Below are 23,039 nucleotides of genomic sequence, written 5' to 3'. Positions count from 1 at the left end.
TTCCCTCCTTTTATTTCCTATAGTTTCCATCGAATCAAATCAGTTCTCCCGTCCGGAACAAATGCTTTCCTCTCTCTCTCCCCGTATATATAGTCACTGCAGCTCTCACTCTCTCTCTCTCGTTCTCTTTGTATTGCAGTGTGCATTACTTTGATTATTTGTACGTATAGAGAAGTACATATTCTATTGCTCAACTATTTATTGGCTTATCCCCTTCCAACTTTATCCAATTTGCGCATTCTCCAAAGTGAACGGGGTTCCGTTGCCAGACTCTCTGTTCGGGACTACACACACCCGGCACACTCTGCGGGAGAAACTGGGAAAGTTCTCTCTCAATATCGGTGTGTGTGTGTTTTGTCGACATTTCGAGTGCATCTGTTCACTCGTTTCTCCCTCTCAAGTCCCTTTTATTTCGAGCCCATCAGGAGCAGCGCCCGCCGACGGCATCCGTTTCCTCGCAACCGGCGGGCGAAACTCGATCCTCAGTCACGACAGCTTTTGATCCAGTCCCGCAAGTTTTCAGACCCACACAGCACATGTCCAAAACTTTTGCCACCCACATTCATTTTCTTCGTGTAGAATCAAAGACGATAGCGGCGAATCTATTGACAGACGACAAATTAAATTCATTCCTGACGGGAAAACATCGACGTGTCGTATATTTACCGACACAGTAGGTACCTCGTTTCAGATTGTTTGTTTTTTTTCTTATTGACTTTGTCTTCACTCACTGGCAGCTCCTTTTTAGAGCTGTCATTAAAAATGCCGGGAATATCTGAAAGGAAGAAAAAAAATGGCCGTCTTATATTCGTTTTGTTTGTATTCTAACCCTTTTTGTCTTGTTTTATCGACCGACGATGACAGTTGTCACGCCGGGTGGGTTACGTCTAATGTAGGCTATAGCCCGAGAGACAGGAGAGGTAGCAGTCGTCATCGATCCAAAGCAGTTTCCTTCCTTTTCGGGAACTTTCTTTCGTCAATAATAGGACGACGAATGTCTGAAATCCAGTCTCCAATCTCTTCTTCTCCTTCCGAGATTCCTCCTTTAATCTTCTCTTGTCCCTTTGCAAACCCTGGCCATATTATATTTTCATTTACTTTGCATTCTTCTTGGGTTTTTTTAAGAGATGCTCTAAAAGTTTAGTTTGCTTTCTTCTTTCCCTTTTTCTTCCGATTTTTAACGGACGCTCTTTTTATTTGGCTCACGGAATACGGGGGAAAGAGAGACGAGGGATTATAAGGTTTTTTTCACGGTCTACAAAACTGTCGACTGACAGGCTACGGAATTAGTCGACCGTGGACGACAGCAACAGATATTTATTTTTATTTATTTTTATTTTCACTGGACAAGCGAGAAAGAGAACGACTGCAGTTGTTGGTTTATATTTTTTGGTGGCGTCGTGAGCGAGAATGCGGCATTCCAATTTCTTGTCATCAACCGTTGACTTGGCTATTTACCCCGCTGAGTGTGGGTGTATGTATACAAATGCATGACAGCACCATCGACTCGTTATTATTCCATCAGCTTAAAATAGTTTGTTGTCTTGCGTCGTCGTTATTTTCAGGATTGTCTTGGGTATCGACTAAAATACAAAAAAAGTGCGAGAAAGAGAAAAGGATCGTTAAAGGGACGGTAACAACAAGAGTTAGTCGTTGAGATAGAAGAAGGAAAAGTTTGAATCTGAGCTGCCGCTGGGCCCACCTAAGGAAAACAAACGACGAGTAAGCCTTGGGGACAAGTGTTGCAGGGCACACAGACCAAGAAAGCTTTTAAATGTTGCGTCCTAAATGATGCGCGTGCGCGCTCTCAGGTTCGATACTCGAGTCCAAACTGCGAGGGAGGAGTAGGGAATTTTATTTGATCGTTCCCGGCCCCGGTTAATCTTTTAACTTCATCTTTCGTGCCCTCCACCCAACTTTATCCCGTCGTCAATGAGAGTCTCTCGCAACAAATAATCGATTCCCCGCTCCTTCAGACAAATACCTTGAAACTGAATTGGAACACGATTCCAATCGCGACTCATGTATTGTTGAACGGATGTTGTATTGTTGCGTCAATCAAAAGGAGGAGGCGGCCGACGGGAGTAGACACACACGTATACCATTGAAAAAAAAGAAAAATCAAGGGTCGGTTGGCGCAATGGAGACGAGCACCCCAAAATCCAGTCCTGTCCGGCACCAGCTGGTTCTGCCGTTGAGCCGAATTGTAGTCGAGTCGGCCGAGCGCAGCGAAACTACGACGTCGTCGTCGTCATCGATGGACATGATGATGCAACTTTCGACGTCGGAGATGTCTTCGTCGTCGAGCTTGGCTTCGACTTTGATAACGCCCATCCGACAACAACAGCAACAACTTCACCACCACCTGTCGCGCCACAACTGTCTCTCGCCCAGCAATTCTCAGTCGACGCTCCAACTGGAATTGCTGAGCCCGTCGTCGACGACGTCGTCAATCACCCAACATTCGACCGCTTTCCAAGCGCAGCAACAGCAACAATCGGAGATGAGTTTCACGTCGGCCTTCACGTCGACGTTGCGCCACCGGCGTGGGAAGACGCTCATTTTGCCCAAATTGAAAATCCCGCGCTCTTCGAAAGCCGACGGCGGGGCAGCAGCCGCTGCCGCCGATGAGGCCGAAAATTACCGCGAGGTGCAGAGCTCGTCGATTCATAGCTGGCGCCACAACGAGAATTTGACGTCGACCCACTTTCGACGCAGCGTGTCGTCGTCGACGTTCACCGAGAGCGCCGCTTGGTACAGCACGCGCCACTCGTCCACGTCCAACATGTCGGAAATGATCAGCGGATCAACTTCGTGAGTAGAAATAAAAATCTCCCAAAAATAAATTCAACCCTACACACGTAAAACTTGACGGACTAGGGTCTCGCGCGGGTATCATCGCTCAAAATCCGCTGACCAACATTTCGTGTTGCTCCACTCCTTCCAATCAGCCCATCCATCCATCCATCCGATCCAAAAATCCATCATTTTTCCCCCCTCTCCTTCCATCATTTCTTTTCGGTTGTCTTCAAATATTTGTTGGGTCGTGCGACGGCCTAACAAAATTGTAGACGCGCGCTGTTTTGTTATCGTGAATTGGTTGACGTTACGTATCGATCAATGGTCCCAATATCCAACCTTCAATCAGTTTGAATGATGAAATGTTGAAATCTACTTTCAATCGAGTCGATCGATTCACCACAGGGCCAACAGCAGTGATCCAAATACAAACAGAAATAACGAAAATTCCCCACAACGTATTGTGTGGGAGATGACTATTGATTAATTCAAGAGATTTCCTATTTCCCTTTATTTTTTTTCCAGCATTGTTCTGTCGTTGAATCATTGATTGTGTATTCCCAGTGTGTTGTGGCAACTTAATTCCCCACACAACAAAAGTCTGTAACTACGCACAATTTTCCCCCCCAAGATTATTCGTCAAGATTTGGTTGCTATTCTTGAAATCGTCTGTCGCTTGTTGTTGGCTTATCGCCGACTCGCATCTGTGAGATGGTGGAATCAAGCGATTCAAAATGGGTCTCGGTTGTTGAGGAAAGTTACAATATGCAGCATTGATATAGGACGACACGGGTGACGGGCGCTTTTTTTGGATTGAACAAGCTATAGCCCAGCTTCGCAACTGTCATCCGGTTGCCACATTTTTATTGTCGACGTGAAACGAGCCTTTTTGGTGTTTTTTCCCCTTTGCCCGAAGGTCAGTTTGAGTCACGAGACGATGAAACGACGGGACTAACTGGCGACTAGGGGAGGACACAACGAAATAAAAAATGTCGACATTTCAAATGGTAGAGAGATCCGGACGGAGCTGCTGGAAAGCCACCTCTAGCCAGTCTTTTTTTAAAGTCGCTACAGGGAAAATAAAATAACCTAATTTTGTTTTATTATTATTTTGTGGAAAAATTGGCCACAGATTGTGCGTGTCCATTTTTTTATGCTCTTAAATTATTTATTCGTTTTATAGATGACGAAACAAAAGAAAAATGACCATGGCCATAAAGAAATCGAATAAAGTTGGTGAACATTGTAGTCGACATCTTTTTTTTTTTTGTAGGGCGAGTTTGAATGAGGCATTCCTTTTTTGAAAATTGTGTTTTTTTTTTTGGTTTTTGTGGGTCGCGGACGTTAATTCATTTTGGTTGTGACCTTACAAGGAAGATGAGCTCCTCCTTTCTATATTCGTCTTGGTCATAATAGTGATGATAATAATTTTATAAATCGAAAAGAAAGTCGATTTTTGTTGGTATTTTAAGCGAAAGGTGCTGTTGTAAAAAACCGTTGATGCAGTCGCTGACCCTTTTTTCCGACTCATTTTCGCCTGCCTCCTATCCGTATCGTTGCATAACCAAATGCAAGAAAAAAAGTTCCTTTCCATCTTATTGTCCAAATCAAGACTTGGAGACTCCCGAGAAAGGCTTCTATTGATTTGTTTTTGTTTGGAGTAGAGAGAAGGAGAAGGGGGGCTCCTTGATTTATGTGTTGTGTGCAGTGAATCCTAAATAAGAAAGGGAGACGGACCTGTGATCCTTTGGCTCATTCGCCTCCAAACAGACGAATAATAAAAGTCAGACAAAGTTTTTCCCTTTTCTCTCTTTCTCTCTTTCTCTCTGCTCTCCTCCCATTTTCATCCACTCTTCGTTCCATCTGTCGATTACGTTTCTCTCTTTCTCCTTTTGGCGTAAACAAACCCCTCACCTAAAGAAGAAAACAACAAGAAGGCATCGATATATTGGATATAGAAGTGTTTCTCTTTTTACCTTTCTTTTTCTATTCCGAGTTTTAATTTGTCCTCGATATTTCTTTTGAGTCGTTTCTCCCATCTGGCTCCTCATCTTTGAAGCTGCGAAAGGTTTTATTTTCTCCCTTCAATCTCATGTCCAAATGCTAAATGGGGAAAAAACTGTTTTGTTCCGTGTTGTTGTAGCTTAGACTACAAACACACATGTATAGTAGCATGCGTCGTCGGTCCGTATCTGCAAGAGATGAATTGCATCGCGTCACGAGCTCTGTCGGTCCGGAAAGCTCTTTCGTCTCTTTCACTCTCGCGTATATTCTGCCAGGCTCTATTGTTAGTTGTTCTGTTGTTGTTTTCTGAATACTTGTCTTTCCTATTTGGACTTGTTATAGTAGGCGGCCAACAAGGGCCAAAGGCAAGCTCAAAGAAGAAGAAGAAGAATACGACGAGAGGTTCACGTCTAATACCGAAGAGTGGCGGATGTCAAAACAACTAACTCTCTCTGCCTAGTATGTGCAAGAGTGACGGCTCGTTTCTGCTGACTCTTGTCGCAGTTTAAGTTTACCCGTTTGAGCCCCGTCCTTGAGAGTCGAAAGCCGAATATGTTTCCATCCGACATTTTTTCCCCTTTTCGCGCTTTCCTCGTGCGTCACGGCGAGTCTGTTCGTGAGCCTTTTAAAGCCCCACTCCTCTCTCCTCTTTGATGCTATTACCTGGTAATTAAGAAAGGGCCGCCCTATCTGCGAGGGTGATGATGAAAATTTAATGAAACTTGATCGCCTTAACGCTGCACGGCCCTCGCTTCCGATGATATATACCTCTCTTAGTATATACCTAGCCTATCCAATTAGGCAGCCTGCAACGACCCTCCCGAATAGCGTTTCTATTAACGTATTGCATTATCCATAGATGCGCGTACTGTATCTATTATTAATAAATGGAGAAAAAGGTACAATACTCTTGTCTAAGGACTAGTGATTATTGTTCTGCGCTGTTGACTTTGGCGATGAGACACGCTCGCGTTTCGCCATACATATCGGATTTCAACTCACGGACTTCTTGTTTTTATTGATCTCTTTGTCGCCATCCAAGTTGCGTTCGATTTAATGGTCGTTTTTCCCGGAAGGAGAAAAAAAAGCATTCATATTTTCTTTTGTTTGCAATCCGAAAAATCCAAAAAGTCTCAGATAAATTTTGTTGTTGCAATAACAATTGTCGTTTTCGTGATTTCATTTGGCTTACTTTTACATCATCGCTTTCTCGTGTACAAACACATACGCAGTTAATCTTACTTTTCCGGTAATCATTAAGTTATTGGGCTATTTTCAAATCCCCGTAGAAAACGAATTACAGAAATTCATTACCATCGTACCAAACGACCGGAAACTTTTCAATTAACTCGATGAGAGTCTTGGTAATAATAATAATAATAATAATAATAATGTACGTATTTATATGGCGCCTTTCCATTATATGCTCAAAGCGCCTTCAGTTTCCAATTTAGATGTGATTGAACACACCACAGTATATTTAACGTCATATCCTTGAAAGCAATCAAGAATCCTGTGTTATGCATGCTGCCTCAAGGGCGCTACTTACAGTTTTATGACGGGTTCAGCTGGGGTTCGAAACCAGAGCCTCATTGCCTTTTTCCAAAGTGTTGACGCTCTAGTCCACTACACCCCACATCCCCAATGTAATTGCTTGTTTTGTTTTTTTCCTTGGGTCTTTTTCGACGGTGCCAGAAATGTATCGGTTGACCTTTTAGGGGCTTTTTTGGCACTCTGTTGATTCGTCGATTGTATATTTCCCTCACCTTCCGCTAAGATGGATGACATCATGCATGAATGGGTTTTTATGACGAACCTGTCGCCCCAAAAATAAAAAAAATAAAATGAATTACAACTTGGAAGGAGGAAGGAAAAAAACACACACGCCCTATTTTATGAATTTGAGAGATTCAAATGATGCTTATCAAGGTGTAGATTGCATATATATAAAGCACAACGGTAGACCAAGCGCACGTGTATAGTTTTTTTTTTCTTCGTTTGATTATTTGGTTGAGCAGTTTCCTTGCCTTATATAGGCAGATGCCAAGTAACAAGCCTTTGTTTTTTTTTTGCCTTTACATGACAAGATTCATATAAATCTTCCCACATTTTTCTTTGTGTTGTTTTTTGGATTGTTTGTCTTAGTTATATCTCTCTCCGTTGATCTGACTCCCATCTCTTTATCAACTATGTGCATCTGCAAGTTTTTCTTGAAGCTTAGCTTGTGAGCTGCTTTTCTCTAATCTCTTTCGAACTTCCTTCTTTAGCAGGAAAAGTTCTTATGGGATTTATTGACTCCCCTTTTTGTTTTTTTTTCTTTTTTCGCGTTTATTTTCGTGCTCTCATGACACAAATCACCTGTTGGACGTCGTAGAAGGCGATGCTTCAAGGTGGCCTCAGATTGAATCATACGGGAAATACGGCACTCGGATTCGTAATGACTGGTGTCAACTTGTTGACGTCACGTCCGTGTTTAAAATGTCGTTGCGTGCACGCAAACTTTCCCGCGCATATTTTTCCAACTTTTTTTTTTTTGTATTATTATTATTCTTTTTTTCGTTTTCTTGTTTGTCTTGTTTGTGGTACCGGTGCGGGGGCCTGGATGACGTCGTCTTTTGTGTGTGTGTGTGTGTGTGCAGTTCTAACGAGATAAAAGTAATGGCTCCGTCTCTCTCCAGACTGAATACCGTATGAGGAGCTATTGGCCGAACGAAGAATGGCCTTTCCTTTTGCTTTTTTCGTCCTGTCGTCAATAGAAAGAATGTACAGAACAGACCGGTATGGCTCATATTCGTCTAGCTGGATGAATCATCTGGTTTGACCATGTTAAGGGGGGAAGGTGCGGCTGTCGTGGACGTTCATGACAATCAACTTTTTTTATTCCCCCACGGGATATTTTTTTTCCGCTTTTGCTTCCCATCAACAAGACCCTATAATTATACCTTTTTTTTTCTCCTCTACGTGTGTATGCTCTCGACTGACTCATCATCATTGGCTGATGGACTTCCTCGCCTTCTCCCGTTCGCCTCCCGAGTCCATTTTCTACATAATCCTCCGCCCATCGCAGCTGACGTTTTCGTCGTCTTCAGCTTTGATCGATCGAGCGCTAGATTGCATGTTTCATCCCCTTTTTCTTTTTTTGTTTTTTTCTTAAACAGTATCCAGTTTTCTTCTTTTTCTTTTTCTCGGGAGCGGATTTGGAGGGTGAGCAAGTCCATTCATCCGGATGTTTAGCGATGATGATGATGATTGTGATGAAATTACCGGTTCTTTACGGATTCGGATTGGTTGATTCTCTTTATCACGCGTCTCATTCGTGATTCGCGGTGGTGGATAAATGTCTTTGGGAATAGAAAGAGAGAAAGAGACAAAATGGGAAGAAGAAGAAGAAGAAGAAGAAGAAGAAAGAGAAGCGGAACGGCAGTGAATAAAAGGAAGGCGGAGGCGGCGTAGCTCAGACGATGGCAGTGATGCGTGTTCACTGGCTCTAATGAAGCAGGTAATGGCGCACATGGTTCTTGGCAGACCAAAAGATTGACCCCACCCACGCGATCTGTTTTGCTCCGATGCTTTGAGTTCTCTTGTTGCCCCAATCTGCTGTGCACCTGATATGGCTGGCTCACCTTTTGCCACGCACAAATACGGAGTAACGCGTTGGATTGGATTAGCCAACGTCAATTTTATGGGCAGGTGATTACAACTGTTACCGTTGGAGGTTACCCTGATCCGTGAGTAACTCTGTCGACGACTCACGCGGGAACACACGCCGCTCTGTCTAGCGGTAGAAATGTGTACCCATTGCAAGCGATGGACTCACGAACGATCTCTAGCGGTTGAACGGAACACGCGGTGATGGCTCGTTCAGCTGATCCCTCTTTGAATTGAGGCGTAATATGTTTGTCTTTATAAGGTCCGTCCCGCTAGCGGACTAGCGGACGGCTAAATCTCCGCTGCACGAAATTCTCTTTTCTTCTCCTTTTGTTCTCATCTTCTTTTTTATTGTTTCTATTTCACGCTCTGAAACGGCCTTAAACTCGTAAGCCAGCATCTACCCACACGCGTACCCAAAAATATACACCCGACTCGAATGGATGGAGAGTTATAAAAGACTTTTGACATTTAGAGCAGTAGCATTTCTTCTTATTTTTATATCTTTTTTGAAAATATCCATTTCCACATGATAAATGAAAAGCCTTTTCTCTCGGTTCCAATTCGGTTTCAGTTTTTTTTTTCCACCCCAAAAATTAAAAATAAATCAAATTCTGACGACCCAACGAAATTAGCAACCGAGCTCCGAGCTCCGTGAAGTTTGTCCCTCGTTTCTTTTGCATAGTTTGTTCTGTGTGTGTGTGTGTGAGTGGCTTTTCAACATTTCTGCATTCAAGCTTGTTGGAGCGTGAGTCATTTGTCCCTGTCTTGTACTACATGTTGTACACTGTTGTTACCCCTGGTGCACTGGTGCCTGATGCTTTTGATGGATTCGGTCAGATAGGATTCGATTGATCTAAAGTTACACGTTTGAAGGTAGCTTGCAGGTACTCGGTGGTTTCATGGCTCAGCGTACTGGAATTCCAAAGGATATCACATTGCAAAAAGATAAGAAACAGTAGTTTTCTCTTTACTTGATTGATTCTCCTTTCAGTTCTCGACTGGATGTTGAATTAACTCGGCGAACTCCTCCGGTCACGTTTTGATGTTGTCAGGGATATCAGAAAAAGGGAAAAATAAACTGAAGAAGCTGAAAATGGCGCGACATGATGATGGAACGAAACCTGCAAAACTGACAACTTCACCATTAACAAGATAAATAAAAAACAATGTTAGCACAAACAAACAGCAAAACAAGTAAACAAACGGCCTGACGGGCAAGTCAGAAAAGTGGGTTATAACGCTCTTGACTTTAATTCGGTTCCGGGATGGGTCGATTTTCAGCGGAGCAATTTATATTTTTATTTTTTTTCCCAATCAACTGTATTTGTTTTGTTGTTGTTGTTGTTTTTATTATATCTTCCTTCTCGGCGTCCAGCATTTGCCCGTAGGAAAGGATGTTGCGTTTGCGTGTTTGGTTGTTGTAGCTTGGTGCGCAATGTTTGGTAACGGGAACTCTCGATTCCAAAGCGAGTCAAGGATGATGCTTCAAAAAATAATTTCAGTTGTTGTTGCATCCAATTAAATAACAAGTTTTGTAAAAGAAAATGCAAAGGTAGAAGAAGACGAGAGAAAGTTGACGCCAGGGCGCACTTGCTCGATGCGGTCATTCCGTCACGACTTTTTTTTTTCTTTTTTTATTTCTTGCTCGAATTCTCTCCTCCTGTAGTTTGCAAAAGAGAATAAAAAAGAAGAAGAAGAGAGAAAAAAGCTTAAAAGATCTCGAAAGGGAAGAATCCCGAGAGAGAGGAGAGGAGAGACGGCTTCGTGTGAGACGGGCCTGCGTTTCTATAATTGACCGTCGACGCAATATAACGAGAGGGAAACGTGAGAGAGACACGGGACACATTCCTTGACCAATTCTCAGAGAAAACAACCGAAATATACGCAGCAAATGGCGGCGGCGACGGCGGGCTGCTGTTTGCTTTTCTTTCTTTTTTTCTCTTCAAACATCGTTTATTAAACGTCCTCTTCCCAAAAACCCCCCATCTTACCAAAAAGGCCCTCTCTCTCTCTGTCGAACATCCAAAAGGTTTTTACTACCTATGCGAGAGTTGTGATGTTGCGTGTTGAATCCATTACGACTTTCATTTCGCCTCCTCTTGTTGTTTGGTCGGGGGGCTCCTCTTTGGCTTGGCCGGGTTTTTCGTTCTTTCTTGAAAACACAGCCTGGCACAGTAGGCGCGCGCGCTATTTCAGCCTTTCAACTCCCGCCGTCGTATCCATTTCATGTGTGTGTTTTCTCTCTCTCTCTCCCGAACTTATTTGGAAAATCGTCTTTGAGGCTTGTCCGCTGCCTGTCGCTTATGCATTCAAAAGTCATCAAGTAATAGGACGCTGTACAGAAGCTCCTATACGACGGAGATAAATAAAAAGAGGAGACAATGTGACGCAGTGTTCTCCTTCTGCTGCTGATGTTTTTTTGTCGACTACCTCCTGGGAGATGCCACAGAATTGTGCCTTCCATTAGGTCATCGTCAATCTTTCTGTATCCAATTTTCTTCTATTCCTCTAGCTCTGACTTGTGTGCTCTTTTGGAGAAAGGATCTTGTTGTCGACCATAAACATGAATCAATTCATGAATCCTCTTATTTCATAGATCCCCGCATGGGAAAAAGGCGAACTCACTTGCACAACACACATTTTATGGGCGTAGGGAGATTTTCTTTTGCCCAATTCTCTCGTGTGTCGTTGTCGTCATCGTTTCGAAAAGTCTTTTAATTTGGTCCAAAAAACCCCGCCCGAATGATATCTCTAATGAATTTCACTCGAAATCATTAAAAAGGCGAAGGGTGTGTACACTGTCGCACAATTATCGACCGTTGAAACATGTTGCTCCGAGTGATATCACTGATCAATCAGCTATGCGACGACATGTCCTATCGATGGGATGGTATCGCTTTTTATTTGACATCGACGTGTATCTGTCCCGTGTGTCTCTTTGATGTACAATGACAGACTGTCTGTTCTAACGAGAAGATAACAAGGTAATGGATAGATAGCGCAAGACAAAGCCCATATACAGCGATTTTTGGTTTTTTCCCGTGGGGTTGATGTGTGTGTGTCGCAATATAAGCGAGGAGAATTGGTGACGGAACGAAAAGGCAAAGAAACGTAACGAATATAAATATAAAATAAATAAACAACAAACGAAACCCACCGCTTGCTGTGACCTCCGTTGACAAATAGAGAGAAGGAGAGGAGAGACAAGTCACACACGAAAACCGGTGAGATAGAACGAAAAGAGAGAGAAAGAATTCATTTTGTATGCGCGCGCTCGGTTGACCCGCTGAATTCAAAAAAATAAAATAAAATAAAACAATAGAAGAAGAAGAAGACAACAACAACGACGACTTTTTTTTTTTTCTTTGGAAGAAGAACCAACAAGGCGACACGACCATCAGCGGAGCGCACACACACACGAGGGGGGGGGGGACTAAAACTGGACGGCCGGGTTTGTTGTCTGGGTGTCAAAGACGAAGGATAAGGTTTTGCACGGCAGCTCTAGAATGAAATTCTCAAAGGGAGAGAAGGGGAAAAAAATAGTTTTTCTTGTTTTCCTCCGTCGGTATAATAATGGGGTGTCCAGGGAATATCTTTTGTTTGTTTTTTGAATGCTCAGCTCTGCCTCATTTTTCATTCCTCTTTGACACCATTGCGGCTCACTCCGTTCGACTTTAATTGTCTTGGACGCCACTAGCGTCACCTTTTTCGACGGAGATGATGGAGAGACGGAACCATTTTAGCATCTTCTCTGTATTATTCTGTAGGGGAAAAAAAAGAAAAGGAGCAGTCAACGGGTTCAAAGAGTAAAACAGGGGGGAATAGAATACACAATACTACACGTGAGACTCCTACTATACGTGTGTTGTCTCCTCCTACCGCCAGCCACTCCTCTCTACAAAGAGAGACCGAATAAGCAAATTTTCTTTATTTATTTACAGAGTTATTTCTAAATCGAGTAGTGCAGTTGTGTGAAGCCATTATTCAGAGTCCAAACGTTTCCCCTCCACCTTCCTGAAATAGTCTTGCTTTTATCACTTTTTTTAACTCTCTAGTTGTGATTATGTTGTGTACGTTTCTTTGGGCGAAACAAAAACTGAATGGGCATTGGCGTTCCGCCGTTATTGTCTTTGCGTGTGTGAGCTGTGGTTCCTTGCGTGTCTGTCTCTTATGTGTGGTTGGTTGGTTTGGGTTTCGGTCGGATCGTCGGTTGGCTGCTGCCTCCCCGCGTGTTGGTGCGTATATAAAAGAAGTCCGAGCTCGTTTGAAAAACTCCACACCAGTCGATCCGGTCCGGTCGTCAGAGAGCGACGTCCTCCCAGCATCGTCCCGTCCCGTCTCATCCCGTCCCACTGTGAATACACTAGTTGTGTGAAATTGAGACTCGGCGGTTGAATAATCGAATCTGACAGCCCCCCTCAAATAAAAAGATAGCGTTTTCAGTTTTGTTTCTTTTTTCTTCACCCACCGAGTTTCACCCACAAAGAGGCAAACAAAAAAAGAACATGGGTGGTGGTGCCGTGACGCTTGTCTCGTCATTTCAGTTTCAAAAGTGTCGACAATCAGCACTTACTGGGTGATCCGGGTTCGTGACATTCCTTTGTCGCCTTTTTGTAAATATGCAACTCTGAATAATAAGTCGGCGAAAGCAAATAAAAAAAAGATAGCGGAAACGTTCATTCGTGCTGTTTTTCGTATTCTCGCGCGTGACGATAGGGCGCGGCTTGTTCGGAAAAGAAGGAAAAAAAAAGGACGAGAGATTGTCAGGAATTCCCGCTCTCAGGTGTGGAAGTGTGTCGCCAACGATATGTGAAACGCTCTAAAATTAAACTTATATCGAGCTCGTCATAGAAGCAAGAAAACCCAAAGTGTAAAGCGCCGCGACGATGTTTGTGTGTTTACGTGAGGTTTGTCTCATCTTGAGCCCATTATCAGATCTATAAAACACAATTACCTTTGTCTGACAAAGGTTACTTAATTCACCGTCAGGCAGTTGGAAAGTTGTGTGTTGTCTATCTCTCTGAAATCGTGATCCGCCATAGAACCGGGCGATTAACGCAGTAAAACATTGTTGTGCTTTGCGGTTTTGTTTTTTGAATAACCGAAATTCCAAATGGAAACGGAGCAGCGCAAGCGAAAAGTGACGGTGATTCACCATTCGATGATGTTGGCTAGCAACAAAGGCCCTGGGCGACGGTACAGCGCTCCCAGTAAGATGCGACTCGGCGCCCAGCGTTTTAACAGGTAAAAACAAAACCAAAACCCAAAAAGAACGAATCAAAACCCAAACCAAACAATCGCGGTTAAGTTATCACAGACGGCCAGACGGCAAGACAAGACAATGGGCGCCGCGTAGAACGGGGAGCTGCGAGTCGAGTTGAGCATTGTCATCGTCGTGAGTCGGTCAAAGAGGAAGAAGAAGAAAACAAAACAAAACACAATAATGCATAGAAGTGCCCTGGAGAGAAGGTGAATTGACTGCAGATGATGGATGGCTTATTGTTGACAAAAGTCCCCCCCGTCTCTGTTGATTCCGTCTAATTTGGTATCGTGCGCTTAATCTGCCGAGTAGATTTTGAATAATCACTGTGGAGATGTCGTGATTGATGTCATTAGGAACGAGATTGATGGCAGACCCGTTTTCCTACTCGTCTCTATTAAATGTCAAATGCAGCTGACTAGTAGGCAAATAAGACTGTGCTTGCAAGACAAAGAGTTCATTAGCGCAGCTGGAGCTAAATTAACTGAATTAGTCTGCTCGGGAGATGTGCGCCTGCACGTCTGATTTAATGGATAATGAAGTCAGTCGTCGTGCTCTCACTTTCTCATCTTTCTCTCTCTTGATGAAGAAAGACGAGTCACTGATATTGTCGTCATCCGTCATGAGGCTTCACTCGAATTTCTTTTTTTCTTCTTCTTCTGTCCAACTTGTTATTATTCAACCAATCGTTGGAGCCGTTAATGCTTGGACGGGCGCTCCATCTATCTCTATAATTCAAGCTCTAAAGAGAAGACTCTTCCTCTTCCGAGACTATCGTGACATTCCGATAGAGGATGGAATAAGGACGTCCTTGATAATATCGTCATCAGCAGAGCGGCTGGCTGCAAAAGGCAGACAGTTGGAGCTGTAGATGGAATCTCTTTTTCGTTGCTGTCTGTGTGTGTGTGGCATTCTTCCGTTATTAGATGCAGACGGTACACAGCATTCCTCGATAATTCCTGACGTGACTTCACGGGTCTGTTTTTTTTTTCATCTCTCTTCTGCGCTTCATCCTTTTTTTTTTTACTCACATTCGTTCTTCTCCTATTCCGAGTTGGATGGCTCCCGCCAGGTGTACAACTGTACACACACTGGGCACTTTATTCTTCTTCTTCTTCTTCTGTATGTGTCAGTCCATCTTCTTCTTCTTTTTTTCTCTCTCTCTCCTCCATCTCTTCGTTTGCTCATTCCTTTCTTTTATGTTTGTCTGTGACGTGCGGCGTTATATACAACAGTTGCGTGAGGCCATGTCTACTGCACACACACATGGAGGATGATAGCTTTGGCCCAACTCTCCTTTCTCTCTTTTGGTTTTCCAAATGAAATTCCAACAACAACAACAACAACAGCCCCATTATCCTTCGTATATGTACTACACGTCTATTGAGCCGAAATCCGATGCCGCTTTGCCGCCTCCTCCTAGCGATGCCTATGTCTAAAGCCGCCACCGAGCAACAACACAGCAGCCACTCCATCATTATCTGATTTCAATCATCCTGGCCCTTTTTTTTATTTTTTTTTTTTATTTTGCGGCTGTGTGGTTGTTGTGCCTGATCCGTCCAATCCGTCTAGCCCATCACATGTCCGTTCGTTCGTCCCGTTTGGTTCTCGATCTCATCCCGGGTGCCGGGCCCCTTGTCTGTTGATGTCGGGATGTTAGAACCCTGACGTTATTTTCCCAACCAAAAAATGCTGGGCGACCGCCCACAGATATTCTTGAATCCCAAATCGACGAGCGAACGCAGCTCTGCACTTTTTTTTTTCTTTCCATTGTAATCGCCACGTTTTGTCGGTAAATGAATTTACAGCGATTCCATCATCGGCACAATCACACGCTCGCTCAATATTTATGAGCCGAAAGCCGTGCACAGCGCGTTCGTTATTATTATATAGTGTTCCATCTTTTTTTTTGTGTGTGTTCCCGCAGCCGTTCGACTTTATATAGTATGTTTTTTTTCGGGAGAAAAGAAAAAAGAATGGTAAGGGCTTTTGTGTATCGCAGCGGATGATGATGAAGATGATGATGATGATGATGGAGAGAGAATGCGAACTCTGTGCGGCTCAGCAGCAGCGTCGGGGCAGCAACAACAATGCCGTGATTCACTCGTGACTCGAGTCTTTGATCTCTGTTTATTGTTTTCGCTTTGAAAGTATGGAGGGAGGTTTATGCAAGACAACTAATAACTCTGTGCAAGGCCCTTTTTTTCAAAATCATTATTTTTGAATTATTGGCCATTGGGCCCCCCCCCCCCCAAATTGCTGGATATGTAGAGGAGATGATTTCTATTTGTTCTACCCCCGTATGTGTTGTTTTTTCTTTGAGATAATATGTTTGATTTATGGTTTTTTGAGGGTGCGCTCGAGGGGGAGGCCATTTTTCCCGTGCGGGAGATCTTTTTCATTTTGGGCCAATAAGCGCGGCGCGCGCGCGCGTGTTTATACCAAGCAAACGTCTCTCTTTTCAGCTTTTTTTCTTTGCCCGTCGTGAAAATGTTATGTATATGTACATATGGCTGTACATCGTGTACGGTATTTATTTTTAATACATATACACGGAGACGCGCACGGTTGGGCGGCGCCCGGCAATCACCCACGGGAAGGGAGGAGGAATGAAATGAAGCCGAGCAACTTTTTTTCGTATTTGAATTTATGAATATCTTGGCAGCGCATTAAATCGGAAAACATAAAAGAGAGAAGAGAGAAGATGGAATAATAGATTCTGTTGAGCGATGAGGGGAAAAAAATGCGAAATTGTCGATGTCAGTTCGTTTGAAGTTGACATAAAATCTATTCTGCAGTGCGGGCAAAGTTCAAGACCCCATTTCTCATTTAAAAGATAATTTTGCAAAATGAGAAATGGATGACATGTAAATTGAGACTTGAGGGGGGGACCAAACTTTTGAGATCACTTGTGCCATGACAACAGCATAATTGCCGATCGGTTGGTTGATCAAACTCTTGAACAAGTGCGGATAGTCTGCGGAAAATTTAACAAAAAAAGGGGGGTAGAGAGTGTGGAGACGGGAAAAAGTTTGATGCCGAAAATTCCTTTCATCATCTAATGAAGGTCTACATATAGAGAAGCGTATCGCCGAGTTAATATAAAAGTCTGATGATGAGGCCGTCCTCCTCATAATAGAAGTTGATTGATTTTGTGCTGCTGCTGCCTCCGCTTTCTTCTTCTTTTTCCGTCCGTGGACACCACGGTGCTATAGATTTTTATATTGGAGGTTACCTTGCCATCTTCCCCCTCTCTACCCCCCCTCCTGACTTGCCTGTTACTCGTTGACTGTCGGCTTCGATCGAAAGTTTTTTCTAGTGGGCTGCTCGTCTCTTCTGCCGTCCTGCGTCGAGGGCGGTCGGCTGGGTTTTCTGGGAGTGTCTGGTGACATCCAGCCCAATGTAATACACGTAAGCTCGACTTAATAGCGTCCTATAGCCCATACTAAGTAGAAACGACAAGTGGGCGGGGCTTTTATTTTATTGGGAAACGGGCGGCTACGCCAAAAAGAAGAAGGAAAATATCGTAAAATAGGAGAGAGAAAAAAGAAGAACGAAGTAACAAGCGTATACACAGGTTTGATACGCTCGTAGCTCTCAATCTACCTGGAATTGGATTGGTATCTGCGGAGGGGAGGTAGAAAAAGAAGAAGCGGAAGAAGCAAACAATCGTGTGTGTGTCGAGTGCCGAGTCGGTGGCGGCGGCGGCAGCAGTAGCGACTCTCTTGAGAACATCACACGCAACCTGTCCGCGCTTTTCCTGTTCCTGCGCTCCCTGCTGTTCCCTCCCCCTTCCTGACTTGTCCCTCTACGCTCTTCCCTGCACAGCTGAAGCAGCTGGGCCGGGCTGGGCTGGTCTTGTTTCATTCGGCTTGCACTCCTCAAAGCGCTTGTCAGTGTACGGCTGGGCGGAGAGCCTCCAACAACCCCATCTCGTTGTTTCCCTCTCTCTGTCATTTGCCTCATTTCCATTTGTGGTTCGATCGGTTTCCAGTGACTTTTTGGCTGTCTGGTGGGGGTGTCGTTGGTTCGTGTGTCCACTAGCGGTCGCCGTGTTTGCTGTCAATGTTGTCTTTGAATGTCACGCGCTCGTGACCTATTGTTGTGGTGTCATGATGTTGCTGTGGGAGTTGTTGTCCGGAAGGCGAAACAAAAACAAAGACAAGGTTCGCCACCAAACCAATAACAGTAGCCCTGGCGAATTATCGACCACAGCGACCGCCGTCCCAGCGGCTAATGTCGCAATCGTGTCGGGCGGCGCCGCTTCGACGGCTCCGTCGTCGTCGTCGTTGGTCACCGCCGTAAACAACGCCGGTCGTCGTCAACACGAGCAGGAAGAGCACGTCAACGTGCACAGCCTCAGAGTCAATACCCATCACTCGACGCTGTCCGAGTCGTTGTCGTCGCCTCCGTCTCCGCATCCGCCCGGATCGGCGGCCATCGCCTCGTCGCTTTTCAGTTTGCCGCAATCCAAACAGATTTTACCGACGACTCTGTTTAAGCCGCCCATCGGATGCAGTTCGTTCGCCAACCGGACGCCCGACTCGATTAAATTGTTCAAAAATTCCGTCCTCTCGCGTCGTCATTCCACTTCGGCCGGACTCAGTCCGGGTCTGCTCGGTTGTCCGTCCAATCTCGGCAGCGCTGGGGGTCCTATCGGTGGCAACAGTGGCCCCCAACGGGCTAGACGTCGTCGCGGTGAAGATGCCCAGCGTTTCTCAGACCGGCGGCGACAGCAGCACAAGTATATTATCCACAAATATCATTAAGAGTAGTAGTAGTGCGTATGTGCAGCTGTAAAAAGAAGGACCTAAACTAGGATCCTTGAATGCCATTGAGCTATTTTCTGCATCCGATCGAACGCTGGCGATGGCGGTTAAGCTGGAGAGAAGCCATCGTGGTGGGTGGGCTTCCAGTTTATGGTTAATGCGACTTAGTGTATAGCGCTTATCCACTCTTGTCGAAAATGTTCAAAGGGACCGAGAGAGAGAGAGCGAATTATTATTGACCATATACTATATAACGGACAGTTCAAGCATAGCGTTTGGCTCTCGGAACGGTTGAACTCTGTCGATGCTTTTCCGCCAAATCTAATGCCCCTTTCAAGTCCGTTTATCGTTTACAGGAAATGAGGCATCCAGCGTCGGCGGCCAATCGCTCTAGGGGTGAAACAGCCAGTCGAGAGATTCTGACTGACGGGATGAGATTTAAAAGTTTGGGAGAGAAGAGAAAATACAATCAAGAAATGCTTTGACATTTCCACGTCCTTGGGTGGGTTGCTGGGTCAGTCAAGAAAACTCGGCAGCTCCGCTTCTGTCTTTCAAGTTTGTTGTGTGCAAAGTTGGGATAAGCGCACGAGCGGGAGGCTTAAGACTAATTGCCAATGCACCGTGCCAATCACTAGCATCCGCACTCTCTCTCTTACAAGAGCTGCTTCCAGCGTCCGGCACGTCTGCGCTTGTGAGCTCCTTCAGCTGTTGGGGGTTTCAATACTATATAGCTGCTCGACTGGATATCATAATTTATCTTTTCGGGGATTGATTTCCCCGTTGTTCCTTGTCCTTGTGGGTGCAATCTAGTGCCGACGTGGTGCGCCATCTCTTGGAGAGAGCGGCTCGCTGTCGTATAACGATGAATCTGACGGGCGACGAGGGCAAACTTTCAGTTTCAACATGACTGCCTTTACCAGAGAGCGTCAATGTCACGATTCGTTTGTTGTCCTCAATTCTTTAGATCATTTTTTTGGGGGGGGAAATAATTTTATTTTTTCCTCTTTTTATAACGGCCACTCGTCGAGTGGGCCGATAAAAGCGATCTTCAAGGCTGAAAGACCCTGGGGGAAGGAAATAAGGAGGGAAATTGCAAACCAAACAAACCAGGCACAAAGTGACAGGACCCCGTCAAGAATATAAGGAAATGTCAACATTGTGTGCACGCTCCCGGACTCCACTATTGCTGCTGCTGCTGCTGCTGCGCTGCACAGCTCGGCAGAAAGCAGAAGCAGAAAGGTTCTTGTATACAAGCGAACCACCCACCCGACTTCCACTCACTCAACTCAGTCCCACCAACCAAACAACTAGACAGCCTACACAGCCCACACACTCCAGCTTACATCCACGCCGAATTCATCGGGAAATCAATACGCCATTGAATTGTAGAAGCTCTATTAGTTCCTAGTGCATGTCAACTACACTTTTGCCTCCATTCACAAAGCCAGAGAAAAATAAAAATGGGCCAGCAGAAGGGATTATGTCATTAAGTCTATTGTGTCACTCACTCATCTGACACTGCGCCATTGATGTGGGAAGACCCTCCTTCCCACCTTGATTACATTCGTAGCTGCACGTTTTTGTCGCCGGCAGGATCTCGCTCGCTTTTGTATTATATCCTCCCTAGCGCTCTTGTTGTTTGAGCAGTGCAGCCAACGGACGGCGCATTCTTTTAGAATATTGTTGCGGAATCAATTATAAATTTGGAAACTCTCGAGGCATTTCAATATTGCTGTTGTCTTACTCGAGTCGTAGTCGTATGACGCAATCGTGAATTATTTCTGCGCAATACTCTGATGATGAACATTGTCCTTTCTATTATTTACATAGCGACGTCTGTCGTTCTACTCTGAGACATTTGGACATTGTCAATCAAAACGTGTCGCAACAGAGACAACCATTAATCTGACCCTTATACATTCGACCACGCGGGCAAAGAGCCCAGCGGATTTATTGTCATTTTTTTTCGATTTGCTTTTTGTTTTTTGGCTTTGTCTTTATTTTATCTGAAAGAACATCGAGCCGAATATTGGACATCGACCTCGAAATGGAATGATGTAATCAGTTGCCTTTTCTTTCTCTATACATGTCTCTCTGTTTTATATCAATAAATATCTCTGGGGAGAGTTCGCATGTCTGGCTTTTAGGTTTAACCTAATATTGCCTAAATGCGCTTCTTCTGCTTCTCTCTCTATATATATACGACTTCTCTCTTTCCTTTCGTATCGATTACTTTTTCTCGGCTCGCTTGATATTCTGCGCTGTACCACGTACGCGGCATCGGGATATGACGTGCACACGATTACGAGGTTCTCATGGCATAAGCCGGGGGTCACCCCCACCCGTCCAATAATATCGGCGGGCAGTTTTATGAGGTTGAAGCGGCTTGCAACACAATGCCGACCGTTTTGTTGACATCTCTACGGCGAAGATTATAGAGGGGCTATCAAATACGGTCGGGGGACAGCTCTTATTCCCCCGAACGAACCAACGAATCCTATGCGCACCAGAATTCCACGGTGGTTTCATCCCCCCCCCCCCCATGCAGCGACGACGCAATAAGTAAATATCATATTCTCTTATTATGTATAGATTTTTTTTTTTTTTTTTTAGATTGGGTGCGTGACTCTCTTGTTTATTCATCCGCGCTAATTGATTCTTCTTTCTCTGTTTGATGAACAGGCTCGTAAATTGCCATTAGTGCCGAGTGAAAACGCCCTACGCGGTTTTTTCGTATCGTAGTTGCATCGCCCGGAATGACATAAAACAGACTACGTTGCCCTGCTGCTGCTGGGACTCACTTTGGTCGTTACAATATAGAGATAGACATACGGCCTGGATATGCTAGAATACAAAGGGGGGGAGTGCGCTCTAGAGTGAATCAGTATATACATAGGAAAAAATAAAGTAGGGAGCGTTATATCCGGCCGACTTTTCACGGGTTGTTTGTGAGGCGTCGATCGATTATCAACAGAACTTATTGTTAGCTAGAATAGAGTCAGCGCGTCGTATATACATACCATCCGCCTCTACCATCTTGCAGATGTGAACATGAACAAACAGCTTTTTTTATTTTATGTTTGTCTTGTCTTTTTTTTTAAAGTTCGATTTTCAAAAGAAAACAATCATCAGCTGGAGCGGCATGAATTCTCTGTGTGTAAATATACACAATGACTGGCTGTATATAAACGAAGAGTATCCATGGATACATTGATTATGAAACCTTCCGCACGTCAGAGTTGAGTTGCGCGCGCCGCATGTTCAACCAAACGATGTGGAAATCGACGGAGAGAGGGCTCTCTCGGTCTCTGGATGCAAAACAAATTGTTCAACTATTATTTTCACTTTTGGCGATGTGAATTCCAAATTTTCCGTTCCGAATAAAAAAAAAAATTCGTTTCCAGTTCGTGAAAATAAAAATTTAACGAATGTTTGCTGATTCAGAAGGCCATCTATTTCGTTATCCCGTTTAATTAAAATAATTCGGAAATGTCGTATAGTTTCTTTCCAAGTCGATTCACTTAATCAGTTCCAAGTCAATCAAGTAATAGGAAGAAGAGTAGAGTACAGCGTAACACATTGTTTAGCCCGTATTCTCTTTGTCCCGGTGTCTGTAGGGTCTGATCAATCAGATTCGGCCAATCCCGATTACTTCCCTTGGATGTTTTGTGTAGACGCCCGTACGAAAATTTCTCATGATGAGATTGCATACGAAATCATATGAGACTCATATGAGTCTCGTATGAGTTTGCACTGAGAATGATATGAGACTCATGCGGGACTCATATGAGAAATGTATGATATTTTGGGACGCCGTAAATCATAGAGAAATCATCCCTAGTATTTGTGTGAGTTATGTGTGAGAATCGTATGCAAAATACTTAAGATTCGCATATGCGAAAAATCATGAAAACTCATGTGAAGTAATGAGAAACTCATAATATGCGAAAAATCATGAAAACTCATGTGAAGTCATGAGAAACTCATAATATGCGAAAAATCATGAAAACTCATGTGAAGTAATGAGAAACTCATAATATGCGAAAAATTGTGAAAACTCATGTGAAATAATGAGAAACTCATATGCAAAAAATTGTGAAAACTCATATGAAATTGTGAGAAACTCATATGCAAAAAATTATTAAATCTCGTGAAATTGTGTGAATACCATGTGAGAAATTATGCTATATTCATGCGAAAACTAATTCCAAAACCATGCTTCTCACATGCGAATTATTTGAGAATAAGAATCGTACGAAACTAGTGTTACGTCAAAACTGGAGTAATCCAACTCAGAATCTGTCGTCAGAGAATGCAAACAATTATATATCCGAGTATAGTTTAAGCGTATCACATCGGATTTCAAAGCGGATACTATATGTAAGTCTGAAGGTTCGGTTCCCCAATCCCACATGATTGAAAACCAGATTCTTAAAATAAAAAACGTGAATTTGAGAAGTTATGTAACAATATCTTTATTTGATCAAAATTACCATACAAAAAAATACAAGTGTCGAAATTTACATTAGAGCATTCAAATTAAATGAAATTTCACA

The 23,039-nt window shown here is 43.9% G+C and overlaps 1 protein-coding gene across 12 annotated transcripts in view; it reads left to right on the top strand.

The window, feature by feature from the left end:
• LOC124314410 (cAMP-specific 3',5'-cyclic phosphodiesterase, isoforms N/G-like) overlaps positions 1 to 23,039 on the top strand; it is a 102,647-nt gene that overhangs the window by 36,827 nt on the left and 42,781 nt on the right. For 3 of the 12 annotated variants that reach the window (XM_046779564.1, XM_046779565.1, XM_046779563.1), the window contains exon 2: positions 2,066 to 2,814. The exons of 6 other annotated variants lie outside the window; for them this stretch is intronic. In XM_046779564.1, the coding sequence (XP_046635520.1) occupies positions 2,141 to 2,814 (674 nt within the window). In that variant the 5' untranslated portion in view covers positions 2,066 to 2,140. Of the gene's footprint in view, positions 1 to 2,065; positions 2,815 to 12,756; positions 13,699 to 17,620; positions 18,459 to 21,010; positions 21,046 to 23,039 lie in introns of those variants that run through there. 3 more of the 12 variants (XM_046779572.1, XM_046779566.1, XM_046779576.1) reach the window with 3 other exon arrangements.

This window comes from Daphnia pulicaria, chromosome 10, assembly GCF_021234035.1.
Source record: "Daphnia pulicaria isolate SC F1-1A chromosome 10, SC_F0-13Bv2, whole genome shotgun sequence".
In the NCBI taxonomy this organism is placed as follows: Eukaryota; Metazoa; Arthropoda; class Branchiopoda; order Diplostraca; family Daphniidae; genus Daphnia; species Daphnia pulicaria.
The sequence above is the reverse complement of the archived record's forward strand: the minus strand, read 5'-3'. Positions and strand labels throughout refer to the sequence as shown.